General features: G+C 38.8%; 1 protein-coding gene across 4 annotated transcripts in view; it reads right to left on the minus strand.

The window, feature by feature from the left end:
* The window catches only part of EPB41L2 (erythrocyte membrane protein band 4.1 like 2), a 209,237-nt gene that overhangs the window by 73,929 nt on the left and 114,167 nt on the right, over window positions 1-21,141 (minus strand). For all 4 annotated transcript variants that reach the window (XM_068985484.1, XM_068985483.1, XM_068985485.1 and 1 more), the window contains exon 4: window positions 8,456-8,560. In XM_068985484.1, the coding sequence (XP_068841585.1) occupies window positions 8,456-8,560 (105 nt within the window). The remainder of the gene's footprint in view (window positions 1-8,455; window positions 8,561-21,141) is intronic.

Raw genomic sequence — 21,141 nt, forward strand, 5'->3', positions numbered from 1 at the left:
AAAGAGTAATTTTGTCTGAAATCTCCATTTTCCTTTAAGAATTTCTAGCACTGAAGCAGATCTACTTTACTGTACATACCTCTGTCTAAATTAAGTCTAATAGTACACTGCCATCATTCTGGTGTTAACAGAAACGTTACAGGCCTTCTAAGCTACAATGAAATATTCACTATGCATCTGGGAGAACGTGATTCCAACTCCTATCTGTGGTATTATAAGGTGTATCCAGATTGAATATAGAATTTTATTAAAGAACAGTTTGTATATGACAAATAGTTTAATACTAGAATTTTTAGTTCTAGTTTTGGTGGGGGGAGGAAATGGTCTATCAGAGAAATGCATTAATCAATTTTCATAAATTTAGCTGTGGATATCAGCTACACTTCAAACAAGCTCCCCTTTCAATATAGCTGGAAGCAAAATGACAATAAAATCCCTGGGCCAGATGCCAAATTCTATTTAACATCAAAAAGTCAAGACAGTATTTTCCCTTTAAAGACAATCCAAAACTCTTAATGATGGTTCCATTTAGACATGAATACAAGAACTATATAGACTTGGAATTCTGTGTATAAAAGAATAACACATTGCTTGATTTCACATATTTTTAACAAATTTTCCACAATAAAGTTTATGAGTTCTCTGCAGACATTAAAAAGTTCTAACATTAATAACGATAGATTTTTATAGTCAAGAGTGAAATGAAAGGCTTCCAACCACAAGAGATACAGCACTACACTAAAACAAAGATTAGACTTTCCTCTCCTTGGAAAGTGTTCATACAAATAACCACAGCTTTACCTCCCCTTCTCATTATAATATGTTACAATGATAAGTGACCAAAACATCTCTAAACACAGATAACACTCAGCATAAAAAAAGTAGTTTAAATTCCTATATCCTGTAGCATCTCAATTGTTAAAACTGCATGAGCTGAGTTAGTGCAACAGTCATAAGCTTCTGTGGGGGGAAAAAAAAAAAAAGGACATCATACAAATTTATATTGGGAAAAATAAAGATTCTCTTGCCCAGATATCTTAAGAACTGGATTTGAGATATATAAGCAAGAAGGAATAAAAAAATTATACAACACAAAAGTTACATAGGAAAACCAGATAATATATGAAATAATTAAATATTGGCAATGCCAATTACATGTGTGCATTCATTTTCTGCAAAGTATTTCAGAAAGGACACCCCACTGTTTATTCTCCCACTGTTCTATAGTTAAGGTCTGGATAACAAAGCATGTGCCTAATTTTGCGGGCATTTTCATCCCACATTTTGGAAGAGAAACTATAGAGTTAAAAATATGAGATTATGAGTTCTTGGTTTAACAGCTCTTCTTGTCCATGAGAACCCTATGGAGAACCCCTCCAAACTTAACCTGAACTTAATCCTGCTTTAATGACCTTAGTTTCTCTTTGATTTCAGCCAAGCCTTTTCATGGCTGAACACTCAGTCTTGTCACCACACAGAGTTCTCCACCTCATTAGAAGTCATCATTCCATTCCCAGATGCAATTGTTTCTTCTCCTAAGTCTTCTCCCCATTTATTCTCACCATACATGCCCTTCAGCTTACAGCTTTCATCCCTTGGTCCCAGCCATTTTCTCCCAGCCTATCAGCCCATTCCAGCTTCATGGGTTTTCAGCTTATGTTCCTTCCAGTGATCTTATGAATCAATCAGCTTGATTACCTATGCTTCAACCTTTTACCCTCTTACCATAACCACTGTCAACATAATGCCCCATTTCTCCACTATTATGCCCAGGCAGCAGAGAGCAATTAGAGAAGTACAGTGTACTCTGCTGCCATCACAATCTTATGATCTCAGCTAGACTCTCAAAAGCAAGCAATCCATATCTCTTTTAAATCATCTGCTTGTCTACTCTCACTACCATAACCTCAACTGAGGCTCCTTTTGTGCTTTGGGCGAACAGTCCTGCTCACACTCTCTCAGATCTTTGTAAAGGCAAAACTGGTTTTCTCATAGCACTGCATCAGCTTATCAATGCCATCATTTTTCTGAGCATAAAGGAGATCTCCCAAGACTTGATAAATAAATATACAGCCTAGATAGCCCTACGTAACCTGACCCCTATCAACACTCGGTCTCCCCTCACTAGCCACAAGAGACGTCTTTTCATTTTGCAAGCGGTCAGCTGTTCCTACTCAGGGCCCTATGTGTGTGCTTCCTAAGTCCCTTGGCCCAGCCAAAGACCACTCAAACTTCAGGTCTCTGCATAAGCATCATTCTCTCCTAGGAAGTCTTCCCTGTTAGTAACCTGAACTCTTCCTATAGAGCAGTAGTCAAAATTTATTAATAGAGTAAAAAAAAAAAGAAAGAAAAAAACCCAAATTACTCAATCTTCTCATCTTCTCAACTGGGACTAAGTGGGGACATTCGTGAAGGTAGAATTTATGTCTTAATTATTCACTGCCAGAGTTGCAGATGCATACTAGTTTGCATACTGGTAGTAATGTTTTTTAATGTGGTAAAAAAAAATCATAAAATTTATCCTCTTAACCAGTGTTTACTGTACAGTTTAGCAGAACTAAGTATATCACATTGCTGTGCAACAGATTCTAGAACTTTTCATCTTGCAAAACAAACTCTATTCCCATTGAACAACAATTTTCCATTATCCCCTCCCCCTAATCCAGGTAACCACCATTTTACTCTGTTTTTCCATGGGCCTGACTAGGGAATACCTCAGACAAGGGACTCACACAGTAACTGTCTTTTGTGACCAAACATTTCACTGACTGTCATATCTTCTAGGTTCACCCATGTTACAGGATTAACAAGACTTCCTTCTTTAATGCTCAAAAACATTCCATTCACTATATTCTGAATAAGCCACATTTTGTTCATCTAATTCATCCATCAAGGAACATTTGGGCTGCTTCTACCTCTTGGCTATTGTGAGTAGCAATACAATGAACGTGGGTGTACAGATACCTCTTCAAGACCCTACTTTTTGATTCTTTGGGATATATACCCAAAACTGGGATTACTAGATCACTTGTCAATTCTATTTATAATTTTTTGACTAGCCTCTATACTATTTCCCTAATAGCTGCACCATATTACTTTTCCATCATCAGTGTACAGGTTTTCTCATTTTTTCACCATCCTTCTTTGCCAACACTTGTTATTTTCTGTTTGTTTTTTGTTTTTAATAGTGGCCATCTTAATGGGTGTGAGATGGCACACAGGTAGTATTTTTAAATATTTGATACTGTCTAGACATACAGAAGCCACACAGTTTCTAGAACAATGGAGAGAAAGACTGATAAATAAGGTGTGTACTAAACGTCTAGATGGACATTTGTGCTAAATGTTTAGATGTCTATCTGGAATCAAGATCACCAGGAGAAATATCAATAACCTCAGATATGCAGATGACACCACTCTTATGGCAGAAAGCGAAGAAGAACTGAAGAGCCTCTTGATTAAAGTGAAAGAGGAGAGTGAAAAAGTAGGCTTAAAACTCAACATTCAGAAAACGAAGATCATGGCATCCTGTCCCATCACTTCATGGCAAATAGATGGGGAAATGATGGAAACAGTGACAGACTTTATTATTTTGGGCTCCAAAATCACTGCAAATGGTGACTGCAGCCATGAAATTAAAAGATGCTTGCTCCTTGGAAGGAAAGCTATGACAAACCTAGACAGCTTAAAAAACAGAGACATTACTTTACCAACAAAGGTCCGTCTAGTGAAGACTATGGTCTTTCCAGTAGTCATATATGGATGTGAGAGTTGGCCTATAAAGAAAGCTGAGCACCGAATAATTGGTGCTTTTGCACCATGGTGTTGGAGAAGACTCTTGAGAGTTCCTTGGAATGCAAGGAGATCCAACCAGTCCATCCTAAAGGAGATCAGTCCTGAATATCCATTGGAAGGACTGAGGCTGAAGCCGAAACGCCAATACTTTGGCTACCTGATGTGAAGAACTGACTCACTGGAAAAGACCCTATTGCTGGGAAAGGTTGAAGGCAGGAGGAGAAGGGGACAACAGAGGATGAGTTGGTAATGGACAGGGAAGCCTGACATGCTACAGTCCATGGGATCACAAAGAGTCAGACACGAGTGAGTGAGTGAACTGAACTGAAATGTCTAGATGACAGAACTATCAACTCTCCTTGAGTTGGGGCCAGGAAGAATGATGGTGGAAAACAACCAAGGAAAATCTCATAGAGTAGGGTACCTAAGCTGGATCTTAAGGAGTAATAGACATTCGGATTCAAAAAAAGAAAAATAATGAGAAGGATATTCCAAATATAAGGAATAGTATGTTCAAGCAGATATACTATGGACTGGCAAAACTTCCCTTATGAGAGAAATATGGTGTGAACTGAGTATGAGTTTTTGTGAAAAGTTACTGAGAAATGGAAGACAAAGAAGTGGATCACGGTCCCTTGACCAAGAGCTTTGTAAATCACACTAAGAGGGTTAGATTGCACCCATTCAATGGTTTTAAGCAAGGAGTGCCAAGATGGGCTATGCCTTCCTGAAAGTTCGATCTAGCAGTAGGGTGAAGAATGATCACAGAGGTCTGGGACTGGGCAGTTAAACCAGTTAGAAGGCTAATCAAATATTCAAAGCAAGAGATGACAGGGGCCTAAACCAAATCAAGAACACTGGACAAAGAGAACCAGGATGTCAGCAGGTAGAAGACAGAACTTATTGACTGACAAGCAATGAAAAGAGGTATAAAAAGTGGAAGCAATCTATACCACTTTGGAGAATAGATGAAGCTGAAGTTCAGAAGACTAGTTGGCTTTTAGACGAGTGACTGTAGTGTCCAGTAGAGAGTGAAGTATATGAGTCTGAGATTCAGGAGAAAGACATGGGCCAGGCACATACATTAAGAGTCAGCAAAATAAAAAATAGAGACTCCTACTATCTAAATATCTTCATTATGCAAGCCTAGTGTTTCAGAAATACTGTATGTCTTAATACAGCATATCATGTTTCTAAAGAAGTTATTCTACATATTTTACAACATACTGATGGTTTGCCTTTTTGAGAAAGATTAAGTGCTCCTAGCCAAATTTCCATCACTTTCTCTTTTACAGCTTTGAGGGCCAACAAAAGGGCACATGGTTGGAAACATTATCAAGACTACCTTATAATTTAAAGTCTAAAAGAGCGCCTAGTTTATTTAGTTGGTGAATGTCTAATATGTTATTACTTCTAAGAAAAGTATTCTAAACAGAGTTCTAATAAGAACGCTTACACACTATTCAGTGGGTAGGCATGCAATTTAATTGTCATCAGTTTCAACGTGGAATTAAACCACAAATTAGGTATCAAGGATTTAAAATGTAGCAAGTTGAGAAAATTCAATTTATACATAATCATCACTGTTTGTATCCTGCATTTCATTACCAGGATGTATAAATACAAATAATGAAGGCCTGTGGATAAATAAAACTTACAGTCTATATTCACCTACCAAATGACTAAGATGAATATTAGATGTTGGGAGGTAACTGCAAAGGTCACACCGTGACCAAGTGTTCTGGGCATCCTCAGAACCATCACAGTGAGTCTGCCCACAGCCACCATCCAACAGATTCCAAAAGGTTTTCCTTTAGGGCATAACCCTGGACCCAGCCTTCACTCTTCACCCTACATCAGTATCTTCTCCACCAGAGTTAAGTCCCAATACTCAGAAAGTGAAGTAGAAAAAGAACTTCCTTAACAATGAGGAGAGTGACAGAAACTGAAGGCACGTGTCCTTCCTCAAAATGCATATGCTGAAACCTAATCCCCAATATGACAGTATTTGGAGTTGAGGCCTTTGGGGTGATTAGGTTATGAAGGTGGAGCCCACATGAGTGTGATTAGCAACATTATAAAAGAGGCTTTGGAGAGCCCTCCTGCTCATCCACCATGTGAGGATACCACAGGAGGTCCATGAGCCAGGAAGGGGCCCTTATCACATACTGAATCAGTGGGCACCTTGCTTGGCTTCCCAGGCTCCCAAAAAATGAGAAACACAAGTCTACTGTTTTTATAAAACAGTCTACAGCACTTTGTTAGAGAAGCTCAAAACTGACAAAGACGGAAGGCTAGAGGTTAAGTCTAGTTAATTGACAGAACTGGTGAATATTTCTTTCTTTAATATGCTTAGGGAACAGGAGAAGCCCTGAAGGTCCCTGGAATTAGCATCAAGCATTAGAGTACTCTGATGGTCCTGCTTAGCGGCATCTCAGGAAAGTCCTAGAGCAGAAACCATCTCAGTACACTCCGGGATCAGGCAGATGTTCACAGAGTCCTGGCTGATCAAATTTACCACTTCAGGGCATTTCCCTGGCGGTCCAGTGGCTAAGACTCCCAATGGAGAGGACCTGGGTTGGACCCCTGGTCAGAGAACTAGATCACTCATGCAGCAAATGAGGAGTTCAAATGCAGCAATTAGGGATCCCTAACTGCTACAACAAAGGTCCATCTAGTCAAGGCTGTGTTTTTCCCAGTGGTCATGTATGGATGTGAGAGTTGGACTGTGAAGAAAGCTGAGCACTGAAGAATTGATGCCTTTGAACTGTGGAGTTGGAGAAGACTCTTGAGAGTTCCTTGGACTGCAAGCAGATCCAACCAGTCCATCCTAAAGGAGATCAGTCTTGGGTGTTCATTGGAAGGACTGATGCTAAAACTGAAACTCCAGTACTTTGGCCACCTCATGCGAAGTGTCAACTCATTGGGAAAGACTCTGATGCTGGGAGGGATTGGGGGCAGGAGGAGAAGGGGACGACCGAGGATGAGATGGCTGGATGGCATCAGCGACTCGATGGATGTGAGTCTGAGTGAACTCGCAGACATGTAAGAATAGGCTTTCCTTTTACCTGGAAGTAGGAGAACTAGGTTGTCATAAATCTCTTCCCTTCCTTGGAAGGTTCCTTCCAACCAGCAAAGACTGACTCTTATCACTGAGAGGAGAAGCCCTCAGCTAAACAGACACAGGCACAAAACTAGCCTGTCTCCCACCTGTTCCCCCCCAGGACCCTCATCTTTCCTAAAAGTCACTCATTTTCCGTAAGTGCCTTTTCCTACCTCTTTCCCCTGTTAAGATGCCCTAACCACTTCCTGCAGTCACAGTTTTCTGTGAACTCCCACTTACTCACATGAATAAAAGTCATCTTTTGTCAGTTTTAATTTGCACACCTCCAGAAAACAACTTAAGAGGGAATATTAAAACATTTTCCTCTGACTCCACAGGAAAATATGAGAGTACCTGGGGAAAATTTGTATTATTTTTTTCTCTTGCAGTTTGTACATATAAAAAGCAGGCTATTATGGGTTGTTTAATTCATTTACTAAATCAAACAGCACAGACAACTGTGCTGAGACTCACAGCTCTAAACGGGTGAGAATAAACCCGTTTATATCATCATCCTGTGATAAAAAGATTCAGAAACAGCATGCTAGAAAAACAGAAGTGCAACAAAACTACAGACAATAAACTGATCACAAATCTACCCTGGTACAGCCCAAATCAATTACTCACTCACTCACTCTACCACTTGAGTCAAGGGCCTTCTGTTTTGCTCCCAATGACCCACACAACAGGGTAACGAATACCTTCATCCCTACACAATCACTAATCTGTTCAGCAAGGCAAACACTCTCCTAAACCTCCAGACAAGTACAGATGGGTATTCCTGATATTTCTTCCAATATTCCTCCTTCCCTGCTTTTTGGGCTTCCCTGGTCACTCAAAGAGTAAAGAATCTGCCTGGAATGTGGGAGACCTGGGTTCAGTCTCTGGGTTGGGAAGATCCCCTGGAGAAGGACATAGCAACCCACTCCAGTATCTTGCCTGGAGAATCCCCATGGACACCTGGTATTTCTTCCAATATCCCTCCTTCCTTGCTTTTTAGGTAAGCTTAACTCCTAGAATACAGGTGAATTCAAGAGCTAAAAATTCAAAATAAAAATTTTAAAACCAGTTCTTTCAGTTTCTAATAATTCGTGTAGGATAAGACATTCCATTCTGTTTAAAATAAAAATGGAAAAGCATACACATCCACAACAGCAAAAAGTTATACATGAAAACAAAAGTTTTCAACATTTCCAAGTTCCTACAATGAACATTGGGGCTTCCCTCATAGCTCAGTTGGTTAATCATCTGCCTGCAATGCAGGAGACCAGGGTTCGATCCTGGGTCGGGAAGATCCCCTGGAGAAGGAAGTGGCAACCCACTTCAGTATTCTTGCCTGGAGAATCCCATGGACAGAGGAGCCTGACAGGCTACAGTCCACGGGATCGCAAGAGTCAGACACAACTTAGCGACTAAACCACCACCACAATGAACATAAACTGTCATAATAAAAACATAAAATAAGTTATTTGAAAACTAAATTTTACACCAGTTAAGAGAAACACACAGTATTTTTTTTTAAGACAATATAAACACACTTAAGATAACTTCACTTACTTTCTGCTCAGGGTTCTCCTGAAACACAAGTCCGAAGTAGTCCTTTTCCAAGAGATTGAGATGCTCACACACTTTGTCAAATAACACTTGCCCCTTCGCACGTTTCTGAGGAAAAAATATAGCATCTTTACTTTTCAAGCACTAAAGGTCCATGAGTGCTATAAATCAAGGACATCATATCAGATAAAATTACCTGGCATAAATTAACACGATATTTATTTTCCGATCCTTTATTAAAACAATACCCAAAAATGATTCATAACTTTTTCATTTTAAATTCCCCACTCCCACACAGAACCTACATTCCAAAACGAAAGCATGATTAGCCAGATGGTCTAGACTTTACTGCTATTCCGTGTTAATATTTCAAAAACTAAAAAAAGTAAAATGCTTAAAGAGTTCACTTGTTTTTAAAATAGTACAAAAGTACGTCCAAGCTGCCTCCCTCAGTTCCTCAAAGTGGCTTGTGTACACTCTCCCCAGGAAAATCATTAAGCTCCGTGTACCCTAACATGAATCATCCCATCGCTACTTAAGTGTGATTTTTATTCCAAAGTATCTGTAGAGTAGAAATTATGTTTTCCAATACAAAGTTACACTTTTTCTGGAGGATAATATGGCGTTCACTCCTTAGAACAAATCTTAAAAATAGAAGAGAATGAAGCTGAGACAGTAAATCAGCTGCCTCCAAGGATTTAATTTACTATCATCAAAGATATAAAAGCCTTCAAAAGAAAATTTCACTATTTAATCAATGTCAAAACAAAGTGGTGACTCCAATTAAAAGTGGTGACTCCACAGCCCTGGGAACCAAGTGCAGAGTTGGGTCAGACACACACTCCTTCCCCTGCATGGATATAAACAACCCCTGGACTGCAAGTGAGAAAGGAACAAGCCAGAAGATACACATGTTCATCCTCAAGACAAATGCCTCACATTATCGAAATGTCTACTAGTTAGTTCATCCAGAGTATGAAAATGAATGCTTGCCACACAGACATCTTTAAAAATGGAGTAAGATATAAAAGACTGTTCAATTTCCAACTGGGACAACACTGATAAGGGTTTTCAAAAGATAAAGTCTTCACAGAAACTTGATTCAAGTGTGTGTTTCTTTCCTCTGCTTGTGGAAGCAGAGGTAAGAAATCCATCCCTGAAAAACATGTGAAGGAGAATCTGCAACATTTATTATCAAATTTGTATAGTTAAACACTTCTTTTTTAGGAAAAGAATTACATTAAATAGTAGAGGGAAGAGGGAGAAAAGCCACACAGATTACGTGATTTCAACATTATAAGCACTGTGCTATCCACCTCGCTACAGATCCAAACGATGATAAAGTATACATGAAACAGATAAGTGTTTGTGTGTCCACACATTACACAGATATAGTGTAATAAATGAGAGTACTGGGCTCCAGATTCCAAATCCCAAAGTTCTAAATGCCTTTCCACTATTTATAATCTATGTGACCACGGACAAGACACTTAACTTCTATTTGTCTTAATCTGTACATCTATTAAATGATAATGGAATCTACCATACAGGATGTGGTTAAGTGCTAAATGACTTATAACACATGATGAGAGCTTAGAACAGCATGTGGATAGTGAGGGCTTAGTCAATATTGGCTCTTATTAAAAGCTGGAGAGTTTTTAAAACATGAAAAATAACTAATTTCACTTACATGAAATTTAGCATTAAGCTTCTAAATTGAAAGTTCCTGAATTTCATTATCTGCAAGCAATTATTAATCTATATAATTAAGACTGAGTTTGGAGGTATTTTAATTGACTTTATAAGGAGAAGGTGACTCATATCATGATAGTTCCTTTCTTAAATGTGCAGTAAAATCCATTATCTCTTCATAAGTGCCTGGAATAGATATGAGATTTGGTTGCAAACAATAGTGAAAAATATTTTAAAAGTAATCAATAATCTAAGATATAATTCAATTTCTCTGACATTAATTTCAACAATATTGTTCAGTCCCTAGAGAGTAGATTGCCCAGCATAATAGATGCTTGTTGAATCAAATGAAAACACAATAATACAGCATACTCTATGTGACATACTTACTTTAAATGTAGTGACAGCTACCACTCAGGCTCACAGTGACTGATCATAGTTGTATTGATAATTCCAGTGGCTACTTTGTAATTAGGAAGTGTTCTTATCCAAGAAAGCAAAAGGGAGAAAACTGTTACAGCTCTTGCTACATCTGTCTACTTGTTCATCACACACTATGCACTTATAAGGAGGTATAAAATAGGTCACAGAAGATTTCATCTACTATAAAGAAGAGATCACCTTATTTAGAAAGACACTAAGAACTCAATGGATGCTTATATAGGCAGTCGGCCTTTAATCAGATATAGTTTCCAAGCAAAGGTGTTACTTCTAGGAAACCTCTGACAGAATGACAACTCCTTTCAAATAAGCTAACTACTGAAATGGATTAGCCCTAAAAAATCATGGTGAAATGTGACAGCCTCAAAGGAGATTCATGCTATTTTATTTGGTTGGAATGTTATTTGAAATTAGGGTAGAAAGGATAGTTAAGACAACTGACATCTATAAATACTAACACATACCTCAGTTCAAAGAGAAAAACACATTCCAACATTGCCTTACCATCAATTTTTATTAATATATCATACTTTCTCACTGCTTTCCATTTCAAAAATAGAAACATGCTCTCATGGACAGAATTCCCCTAAAAGATTAAGAGCAAAGTACCCACAAAGCTCACTGCCGCAGTCTGGTGCTGGGCAGCACAGGGAGGCATTCACACGGCGGTTGGAGTCAGACCCAGCCCTTCCCTCATTCAACTTTCTGTAAGCACTTTACTATTACTGGACAAGTCTAACAATGGATGAACCACTTCATCTCCTTAACTGTAAGATGAGATAGCAGCTCTCTCACAGCTCACTGTGAGAGTCAAATAAACCCAGGAAGATAGTGTATATTAAAGTGCCAAACCAAGTGCCTCTCTCAATCACAGTTGAATTCTATTCCCAACTGTCTTTCATTAGCCCACATCCAACAAACACCAAAATATCTTCTACATGCTCAGATTGCTTCTGCACGATTCTCTCCTTCCCTTCTCCAGGAAACAGATATTTTAAATGCTCGATAAGATCTTAATTGCACACAAGTATTACTTAAGCTTTCATTCACCATCCCCACCCTCAAGGAACTTAACTGGTTGGGAGGACAAAAAAGCAACAAAGCCAAGAGGCATGTGCTGAAAGACGCATATACAAAAGAGCATGGGAGAAGCACCGAGAATGGATGAGCAAAAGCGGCTGAGAAATATCATAACCTCACCATGGCTGTGGCATCGGAATGATTCTTAAGGAAATGGAAAATAAATGATTCTCATAGATAAAATCCCAACAAGTATAATCAGAAAGATTAAAGATACATAAGGAAACCAGCTACTATTATTGAGCATTAGATATGATATCAGTCAGAAATTCAGACAGTAGACAACGGAATTATCAAGTACAGAACACAAAATTAGCATTTTTATATTTAAAGAAATAAATATTTTAAAGGAAAATATTAGGAAAAAATAACAAGGAAACAAGGAAAAAATAACTATCAAAAAGCAGAACTTCTGAAAAGAACCAATTAGAACATTTAGAAATAAAACTAGAATAATTAAATTATAATCCAAATGGGCATGGTTTGATACAGTTAAAAGGTGGAAGACAGATCTGAAAAAACTACCCAAAATGAAGCAAAGACAGATAAAGACTATGAAAGAATTTCAGACTTGTAAGCTAGAAGAGGGGATCTATTCTATACATACTTTCCCAGAATTCTAGATGAAGACAATAAAATAAGAAAGAGGCAATAGTAAAAGAGTAATGGATGATAAATGCTAAAATTCTCAAATTAAGGAAACCCAATGGATCTTTAGTCAGATAAAATAAAACCCATTAACCTACAATCACTTTATTCCATTAATTATTTATACACATTAACATTCAAAAGATTTTGACAAGTATTTTTTAAAAAATAGATACTACAAAGCCATCAAGATAAGAGAGGAAGAAACAGGAGCTGGGGAATAAGGAGTAGAGAAAGAAAACTGTAATAGAAAACCCAAGAAGTTACGCTTAAAACACCTAAAACTGATCTGCCTTGGAATCTAATTTAAAAAGGCAAACAAATTAGCTTATTTCTTCTAATCTCATAAAGAAAGCATACCAAATTATCAGAGACATAGTAAATGATACATATTTACTGTACCAAGTTATTACATTTCATAAATATTAATCTATAATCAAACTTGCCTGAGTGTGCTCTGACAGCAACACGACCCAATGGCTCACCACTTCTTTTTTGCTTTCATGCTGTTCACAACTCACTCCATAAGTAATAATCCTCATCGTTTGGAGAGACTAATCAAGATACACTTCATAATACAAGAACATAAAAATGTCGAGGGTGGGATTCCCTGGGGGTCCAGCAATGGTTAGGAATCCATGCTTCCGTTGCAGGGGGCAAGGGTTTGATCCCTGGTCTAGGCAACTAAGATCCCACATGCCATGTGTGTAACCAAAAAAAAAAATTGTGCTGGGGGCATGCAAAGTGAGATTGTTCCTTCTCCCCTCCTAGATTCTGGCAAGCACCACCATTCATGTGAATCATCCATCTCAATAGCATGATAGTAAGAGTTGACTCATTGGAAAAGACTTTGATGCTGGGAGGGATTGGGGGCAGGAGGAGAAGGGGACGACCCAGGATGAGATGGTTGGATGGCATCACTGACTCGATGGATGCGAGTCTGAGTGAACTCCGGGAGGTGGTGATGGACAGGGAGGCTTGGCGTGCTGCGATTCATGGGGTCGCAAAGAGTCGGACGTGACTGAACTGAACTGAACTGAACTGAACTGAAGAGCATCACTACCAGAGCAGAATGGGACATGGATTTGAACACCAGCCCTATCTCTTAACGGCTGTGTAACCTCAGGCATGTCTTGAGTCACCTTATGATGGTGATCAAAAAGTAAAATGTACTAAAGTACTTAATAAGATGTTTGGCACATTATGTGAATGCATTAAAAGGCAGCTGAAAGCACAGAAACTTTTTGAACTATTCTAAAATAATAACTGATTTTAAATATCATTATAAAGAGCTTTCAGTTACTACACTCAATCTCACTTCACAATGAGAAAACTGAGGTTATAGAGAGTTTAACTGATCTAACTTTTTCAGTCTGATTTCCTGAATTTCTTTTAAAGAACTGAATTCTTATTTGCGATGTCCATAAACATTAGTACTCTACCTTTGTATCCAGGAAGGCAATTTTCTCGTATTATCATTGTTTTTATTTTTCTATAAACAACTTGAATTATGGTTCATGAAGGGACTACAAACACATTCTTCAACCAAGCGGAATACACGGATATTTTGCTTTACAATGTGCATTAAGACACAAGTATATGTGGCTGGTTCATTAGTTGTAGTAACTATGGGCAGGTGCTGCCAGTCCCACATAAAAAGGGCAGTTAACTTGCCAAGGCAAGCTCTAAATTTCTTTTCTACCTTAATTTCCAAATGTTAAATCCCTACCTCTAAGACAAAGCTCCAAATTCTCCTCCCTGAAGCCTATTCCAATCTTCTAATATTTATCTTTCTCCTTTAAGTACTTTATTTCACATCTACAGTACTTACTCTTTAGTTCTACTTCTTTTGATACTTTTTACTTCTGAAGTCTGGGTTCTTTAAGCAGTAGTGTGTCTCACTCACTTCAGTGTCTCCAATAGCAGCGCTTCATTGAGTAACTCAGCTCACGTGTAGGCCAAAAGATACATTGAGGGCAATGGCTTGGCACTTAAGCTGGCAGAGTTGAGTCTAGAAGCAGGTCTTCTGGCTCTCAGTCTTATGCAAGCTCCTGGCTCTAGAGCTCATGGACTACCAACCCACAGATATTCAAGGAACTAAGCTAGACATACACTGCCAACTGGATTCTAGGAGAACAGCCACAGACCTACATTTTACTTTCACAGTTCTACATTGTACTTGACTCTTCCTTAGTAATTAGAGCTCTCCCAAATACTTCCTGGGAACTTAAAGGAATGACGTCGGCAGAAAAATCAATGTGCTCCTTTCTCTTAAGAGCCTGCCATGCACCACCTTTATCCAAAAGGAGACAGTGGGGTTTTGCAGTCTTTACACATTCCTTCCCTGGGACATCAGTCGCTGTTATTTCTTCTTGCTATCTGAAGCGTGCTTTTGCTTTATATCTCTTCTTACACTAGAATCTTTATAGAGTACAAACTGTGTTCATCTCTATTCTGATAATGTAGCACCAGTTAACTAAATAATTAAAGCCATACAACAGTTAAACAACTTGCCAAGTACACTTCAAAAAGAAATCTTACTTCCTATATTAAATGCCAGCAAGCTTTACAATCAACTTTCCCCCCATCTACCTCTCCCTACCTCCAAGAATATCATTGAACAGAAGTATAAAATCAATGGCTTGAAAACTTAAACAAACAAACAAAAAAATTTAAACAGTCCTTTGGTCTACATCCCAGGTATCAGGTTTTTTTTTTTTTTCTTTAAAAGATGACATAACCCAGGAGAGACATCCAAAGGACAGAGACAAAGCAAGACAATTCAGGTAGGTTTAAAATATATATTCTTCAAGGATTAGAAGACTAGCTTCCTTTGGGAGGGGTTGGGAAGGCTCAGCAATCTATAGCAAGCCCAGCTGAAGAAAGGCAGGCTGGAATCTGAGACGCGGAGTTCCCCCGTGCCTGCGCTGTTATTCGTGGCATTCGCTCTTGAGGCCCAAACATGACATTTCTGGAGGCCTCTTGACTTGGAGGAATTTGTGCAACTGCTTACCCGGCAGATTGCAGTTGATGCCACACGCCACTGGCGTTTTATAAAGCACCATCACTGTCTCCGTGTGGGCCCCTCCACACTGCAGTTATTGTGCACCCAGCAGACAGTGCTGGGAAGCATACAATGCGAGCCATACATCGCAGCCTTGAGCTATGCATTTTGCGCTAGCTCACAACTACACTGTGCAAATACAAAAGGCCACAGAAAGAAAGGTATACACAGAGCAAACACAACACCCAAGACACTGTCACGGGGGTGGACGACATCAAAGAGAACCACACAGAAGGGGAAAGGAGTGTCTGAAATAGTTTCAGGCCATCATTTTTATCAGGTCATTCTTTTCCTACCCATCTAAATGACACACCTCAATCCCAAAGTGCATTCAAATCCTGGAAAAAAGGAAGAAATAACATCCAACAATTGTGTGTGTGTCTGAAAAATGTAATTCCAGAGTAAATATCATTATAATGAAGATTTTTAAGTTCCATTCATTCCCCTTATCATTAAACTTGAAAAAGTCTGACTGCTCAAAAAATAATATGTATATATATTGTACATATTTTATTTATCATAAAATAAAATTTTTTATAAAACCTTCACATATGATAGGTTTTCTTATAAGACACTACCGAGGATAACAAGAAAAAAGAATCCACCTGCAATGAGGGAGACCTGTGTTCGATCCCTGGGTTGGGAAGATCCCTTGGAGAAGGGAAAGGCTACCCACTCCAGTATTCTGGTCTGGAGAATTCCATAGACTGTATAGTCCATGGGGTTGCAAAGAATCAGACACAATTGAGCGACTTTCACTTTCCCTACACAGTATTCTTTCCAGTGCGTGAGTGCTCAGTAGCATCCAACTCTCTGTGACAATATGGACTGTAGCCGGCTACGTTCCTCCGTCCATGATGTTCTCCAAGTCTACATGCAATACTGACATGGAATGCTTCTCTACTCCCATCTGTTGGGTTTTGAAATGTTTCCTAATTCTTCACAGAGCACACAAATCATCTCATAAGCAATCAGATAAGTTTAGATGGCAAATAAGATAGAAAAATGTTTCACCTTTATGGTATATGGAAAATGGCAAATAAATGCTAATTTTTAGTTTTAATAAGTGAAACAAACTTTAATCTTTTGTCCATAGCCACATATCCTTTATCTCTAATCAACTAGTTCAACTACAGAAGAGGAACAACTGTGAGGGATCCGAAACATGGAGATTCGGCAAGAAAGTTAAGGAGTGTCAGACCATGCCTCCCCGAAAGGACACCTCAAACACAGCCTTCTACCTCCTTCACAAACCGCTTTCATTTTTCATTTCCCTTGGCCTCGTGAGTGAAATCCGACCACTTGTGAAGCTTTAGCGTGAACAGGTTTCTGTTAAAATGCTAATGTCTCCTAGAAGGCAATATAAGCAATCATCCACACACTGGAGTCATTCACTCAGGCTGCTAATTCTCTCGTTACTTAGCTGAGAGATCTGCTAACATTTGGGGTTAGAAGAATTTTGATTCTGAATGGACAGACCGTAGGCAGGTAGCACAGCACATTTCTGTATTATAAACTACAAAACAGTAACAGGACATCATCATGGAGCTAGCAACAACAAGAAAGTCTGGGTGGCAACAAGCACTAAGAAACAGAAAAACAATATGGGAAAAAAAGGGACTTTAAATTTTGGCCTGAATTAGAAAAATGAGGTAGAAATTCTGTCCTTTTCCACCTGTTCTGAGATTTAGCACCCAGAACTCAGTTCAGAAACTTATATGTATACTTTTATAAATTGACTTGCAAGTCTAATTATTTGTACATTACTTCTATGGCAAAACATACACTCCAGATAAATAATTTTCTGAAATATGACATACATATATAACCTGTTCATAAGCTGGAAACGTCCTTTATAATACTTCTCTGCGCACATGTAATCACATATTCAGATGGTCAACTCAAAGCCCTCCTATCTTACTTCTGCCCTAAAATGCAGAATGTGTAACATGTGACATCTGCTTGAAATTCAGAATCTTTTCCAACAGAAACAATATTTTTACATGGTAAGTGAGTTTCCAGTCAATTATTCCCTACCTTCAACTCCCATCCCCACCCGTGAGGTCTGTAACATGTCCAAATGTAAATACTTAAGTCCATCATAACTTTTCCAGGAGAATTTGTAGTCAGTTTAACATTTCCTGGGAAATCTTAAGTAAAAACAACATGTGATTGATGAAATAATCTAATTGCCGGAGACTCAGGAATAAAATGTCTTAAAATGTTAGTAGAACAAAGGGCAGGTGGATTGGTGCACGTCTGTGTATCCAGCAAATCTACAGATCCAATCAGGCTTCCTGAAGGGGGAAGAACAGGGATAACTAAAAGTGGGAAGTAAGCAGTATCACTAGGAAGAAGGATATCTGGCCTGAAAGCCTGTGGACAGATGTATTCACCCTCCAGGGTGGATCAAGCTACAGGAGGCTAAAGACGCCTGCTGTTATAATACTCCTTACTCTGCACTGCATGCTCATAAAGATCTCTTAAGAAATAGAATCTGAAATCACCTCATGGCTTTCTTATTATGAAGGAAATAAATCTAAATGTTTATTTTTCCTAGCAGTTATCTCTCACAGTAAATTCATCTCCTGGCAAAAGGCAGTTTTCCTCTGCCCCCCATCTCAGGCACAGTGAATGAAGAGTTAAAGTGTATCTTACTGCCGAGCATCAGATCCTACACAGTGAAATTCTCCCAAGTCCATTCTTGTTGAAGGACGCCCCCCACACCCAACATTGTCACCAATGTCCAGAAATGTTTGATGAACAAAGCCACAAACTTTATATAATAAGTACCTAATGACCCAAACCAAGTGAATAAAAATTAAATCATACCTGCTGCTACTGCTAAGTCGCTTCAGACATGTCCGACTCTGTGCGACCCCACAGACGGCAGCCCACCAGGCTCCCCCATCCCTGGGATTCTCCAGGCAAAAACACTGGAGTGGGTTGCCATTTCCTTCTCCAATGCATGAAAGTGAAAAGTGAAAGTGAAGTCACTCAGTCGTGTCCGACTCTTAGCGACCCCATGGACTGCAGCCCACCAGGCTCCTCCCCGTCCATGGGATTTTCCAGGCCAGAGTACTGGAGTGGGGTGCCATTGCCTTCTCCTATCAATTGCCAAAAAATAATGTATTTTAAGTGAAATAGCATTTCCATTCTTTTACCTTGACCCACCTCCGCTCTGCCCAATTGCAAACATACACACAATAAAATGGACTATCTAGACACCTATGGGAAATAATGAGGCAAAAAAATGAAGACTAACAAAAAACACCTACACAAAAACAACAAACAGGATCAAAACAAATGCCACTAAAGCTGCTACAACCAATTCAAAGTCTTTTTATAATGAGATATCCAGAAAACTTCCTGGCAACTTTGATATGTGCTATTCTAAGGGGAAGAGCTCACTTCACTTTATCCGGGTGATAAAACAGGCTCATTGTTCAGATTTTCCTAAGCAGAAAATGGACTTCTAATTAGAGACAGTACACTGAAATACACATTTAGCTCTGCTCCCTATGGAAGCTATTCTAAAATGATGTGGTGTGTGCACACCGGGGCACACGCACATATTCTTCCCCTCTTCCCCGACAACGGAAAGGAGAAAGAGAATGGGATTGATGCCAACAAAATTTTGGAAAGTAGACTGGAAAAGGGTAAATGATAGTGTCCATGCATTTTTTTATATATATTTTGTTTTCTTTGCAACCTCTCCTATGGGTGGAAGCCCACCTCTTAATATTTGGCAGAAGTGAAGAGATGAATCCATTTTAACACCAATGGTATTCGGGCTCCGCAAGATGAGAGAACTCCTAATGAAAGCCAATCCACACAGAGCCCAGGCCAAAAATGAAGACACTGGCCAGGCAAAGCATGTCTTGCCCTTAATAAAGTTTAATTTTATTATGTTTTCTTGACATAGAAGGGAGTAAGCATTTAAGACTTTTCCTATAACCCCAAATTTCTGGTTGGCTTTTATTATTTAACCATTCTCAAGTGAAAAAATGTATTAGGCTAGGTATTGTTGAGATTTCCTAAATATTATTGTTGTTCAGTCAGTCATGTCGGACTCTTCTGCAATCCCATGGACGGTAACCCACCAGGCTCCTCTGTCCAAGGGATTTCTCAGGCAATAATACTGGAGTGTGATGCCATTTCCTTCTGCAGGTGATCTTCCCAACGCAGGGACTGAACCCGCCACTCTGCATTGGCAGGCGGGTTCTCTACCACTGGGCCAGCAGGGAAGCCCTTCCTAAATAACGATGTGCACTTGCTAAGTTGTGTCCAGTTCTTTGCGACCCCGAGGAGTATTGCACACCAGGTTTCCTGTCCTTCACTATCTTTCGGAGTTTGCTCAAACTCATGTCCACTGAATCAGGGATGCTATCCGACAGTCTCACTCTCTGTCACCCCCTTCTCTTCCTACCCTAAATACTGGGTTGGCCAAAAAGTTCTGTTAACTTTTTGGCCAACCCAATATACCTCATTCTTCAAAGAGTCTTTCTCCTCAATGTAAGATTTTCTTACCAACTCCAGCCCATAATAACTTGGCACTTCTGCACCTGTATTTATCTAAACCAAAAACAGTACTTAAATCAACTATGTATGTATTTTTATTTCACATGAAAACTTTATCTCTGAAAGTAAAACCTATAAGCAATTTAAGAGGACAAGGAAAAAAAATCAATATTGGGGGACAAAAATTACTTCTAAACTCACAATATGTATTTAAATGAATACTACTCGAAACCAAATTCATAAACACTGTGGAAATATGACATCCTTGACTTTCTATTTTTCTCAAAAATTATATATCATCACTAATGGAGGTCCCTGGAGGAGGAAATGGCAACCCACTTCAGTATTCTTGCTGGGATCATCCCACGGAGAGAGGAGCCTAGCAGGCTACAGTCCACGGCATCACAAATAGTCAGACAGGACTAAGCAACTGAGCACACACAATGGAGGTCAGTAACCAGTCAGTAAAATAACTCTTAACAAGTGAAAGCTTGAAAATCTTTTTGTCCAGCTTTTCCTATTACTCACTTTCAATAGGTAAGTTAGCATAAATCTGTGAAAACTATAACTTCTTAAAAAACAACAGTGACTTAAACTGTTAGATTATAGAAAGAGGCTGGTCAGAGAAGCACACTACATTTTTCTAAGTATTATTTTAAGAAACTGCCAAGTACCATTTGCATTCAAACTTATTTCAAAAAGTGTTTAAGCAGCAAACTTCTGTAGGCTAGCAGATTCTCTGTAAACTATGTGCCTTGAAATGAATTTTGACATTTGATTCAGATAGGCTTTCTGTGCTATAGAAAAAACAGCTTATTAGAGCATTCCTATTTGACTCAGTTTAAATTGCTGCTGACAGAAATATGAAAAGAGATCAATGGATATAACAAGCAGATCCTGGTAAGACTTAGATTAAGTTTCCTTCCTATGTTAATAACTAGATGGTACACAAACTCAGACAACTTCAAAACAGGTTTAAAGGCCAGAATCCACAAATATAACACACAGTTATGAAAAGTAGTTCAGCTGGTAGTTTTGAGGCTGTCTCTCCAGAGTTTAAAAAGAAAAAAAAAGAAAAATATTCTTAATCATAACTGTTCTAACAGAGTTTATGTAAAACTCTGCTACAGAATATAACAAATATAAAAATGGCACTCTGACAGATCATCTATAAGTACTTTAATCAGTTAGCCGCCGTGCCTGAAGAAACTGCTTTTCTGACTAATTCAGCAGCTTTGTATAG

The sequence above is a fragment of the Capricornis sumatraensis genome, chromosome 13 (assembly GCF_032405125.1).
Source record: "Capricornis sumatraensis isolate serow.1 chromosome 13, serow.2, whole genome shotgun sequence".
NCBI classification, from domain to species: Eukaryota; Metazoa; Chordata; class Mammalia; order Artiodactyla; family Bovidae; genus Capricornis; species Capricornis sumatraensis.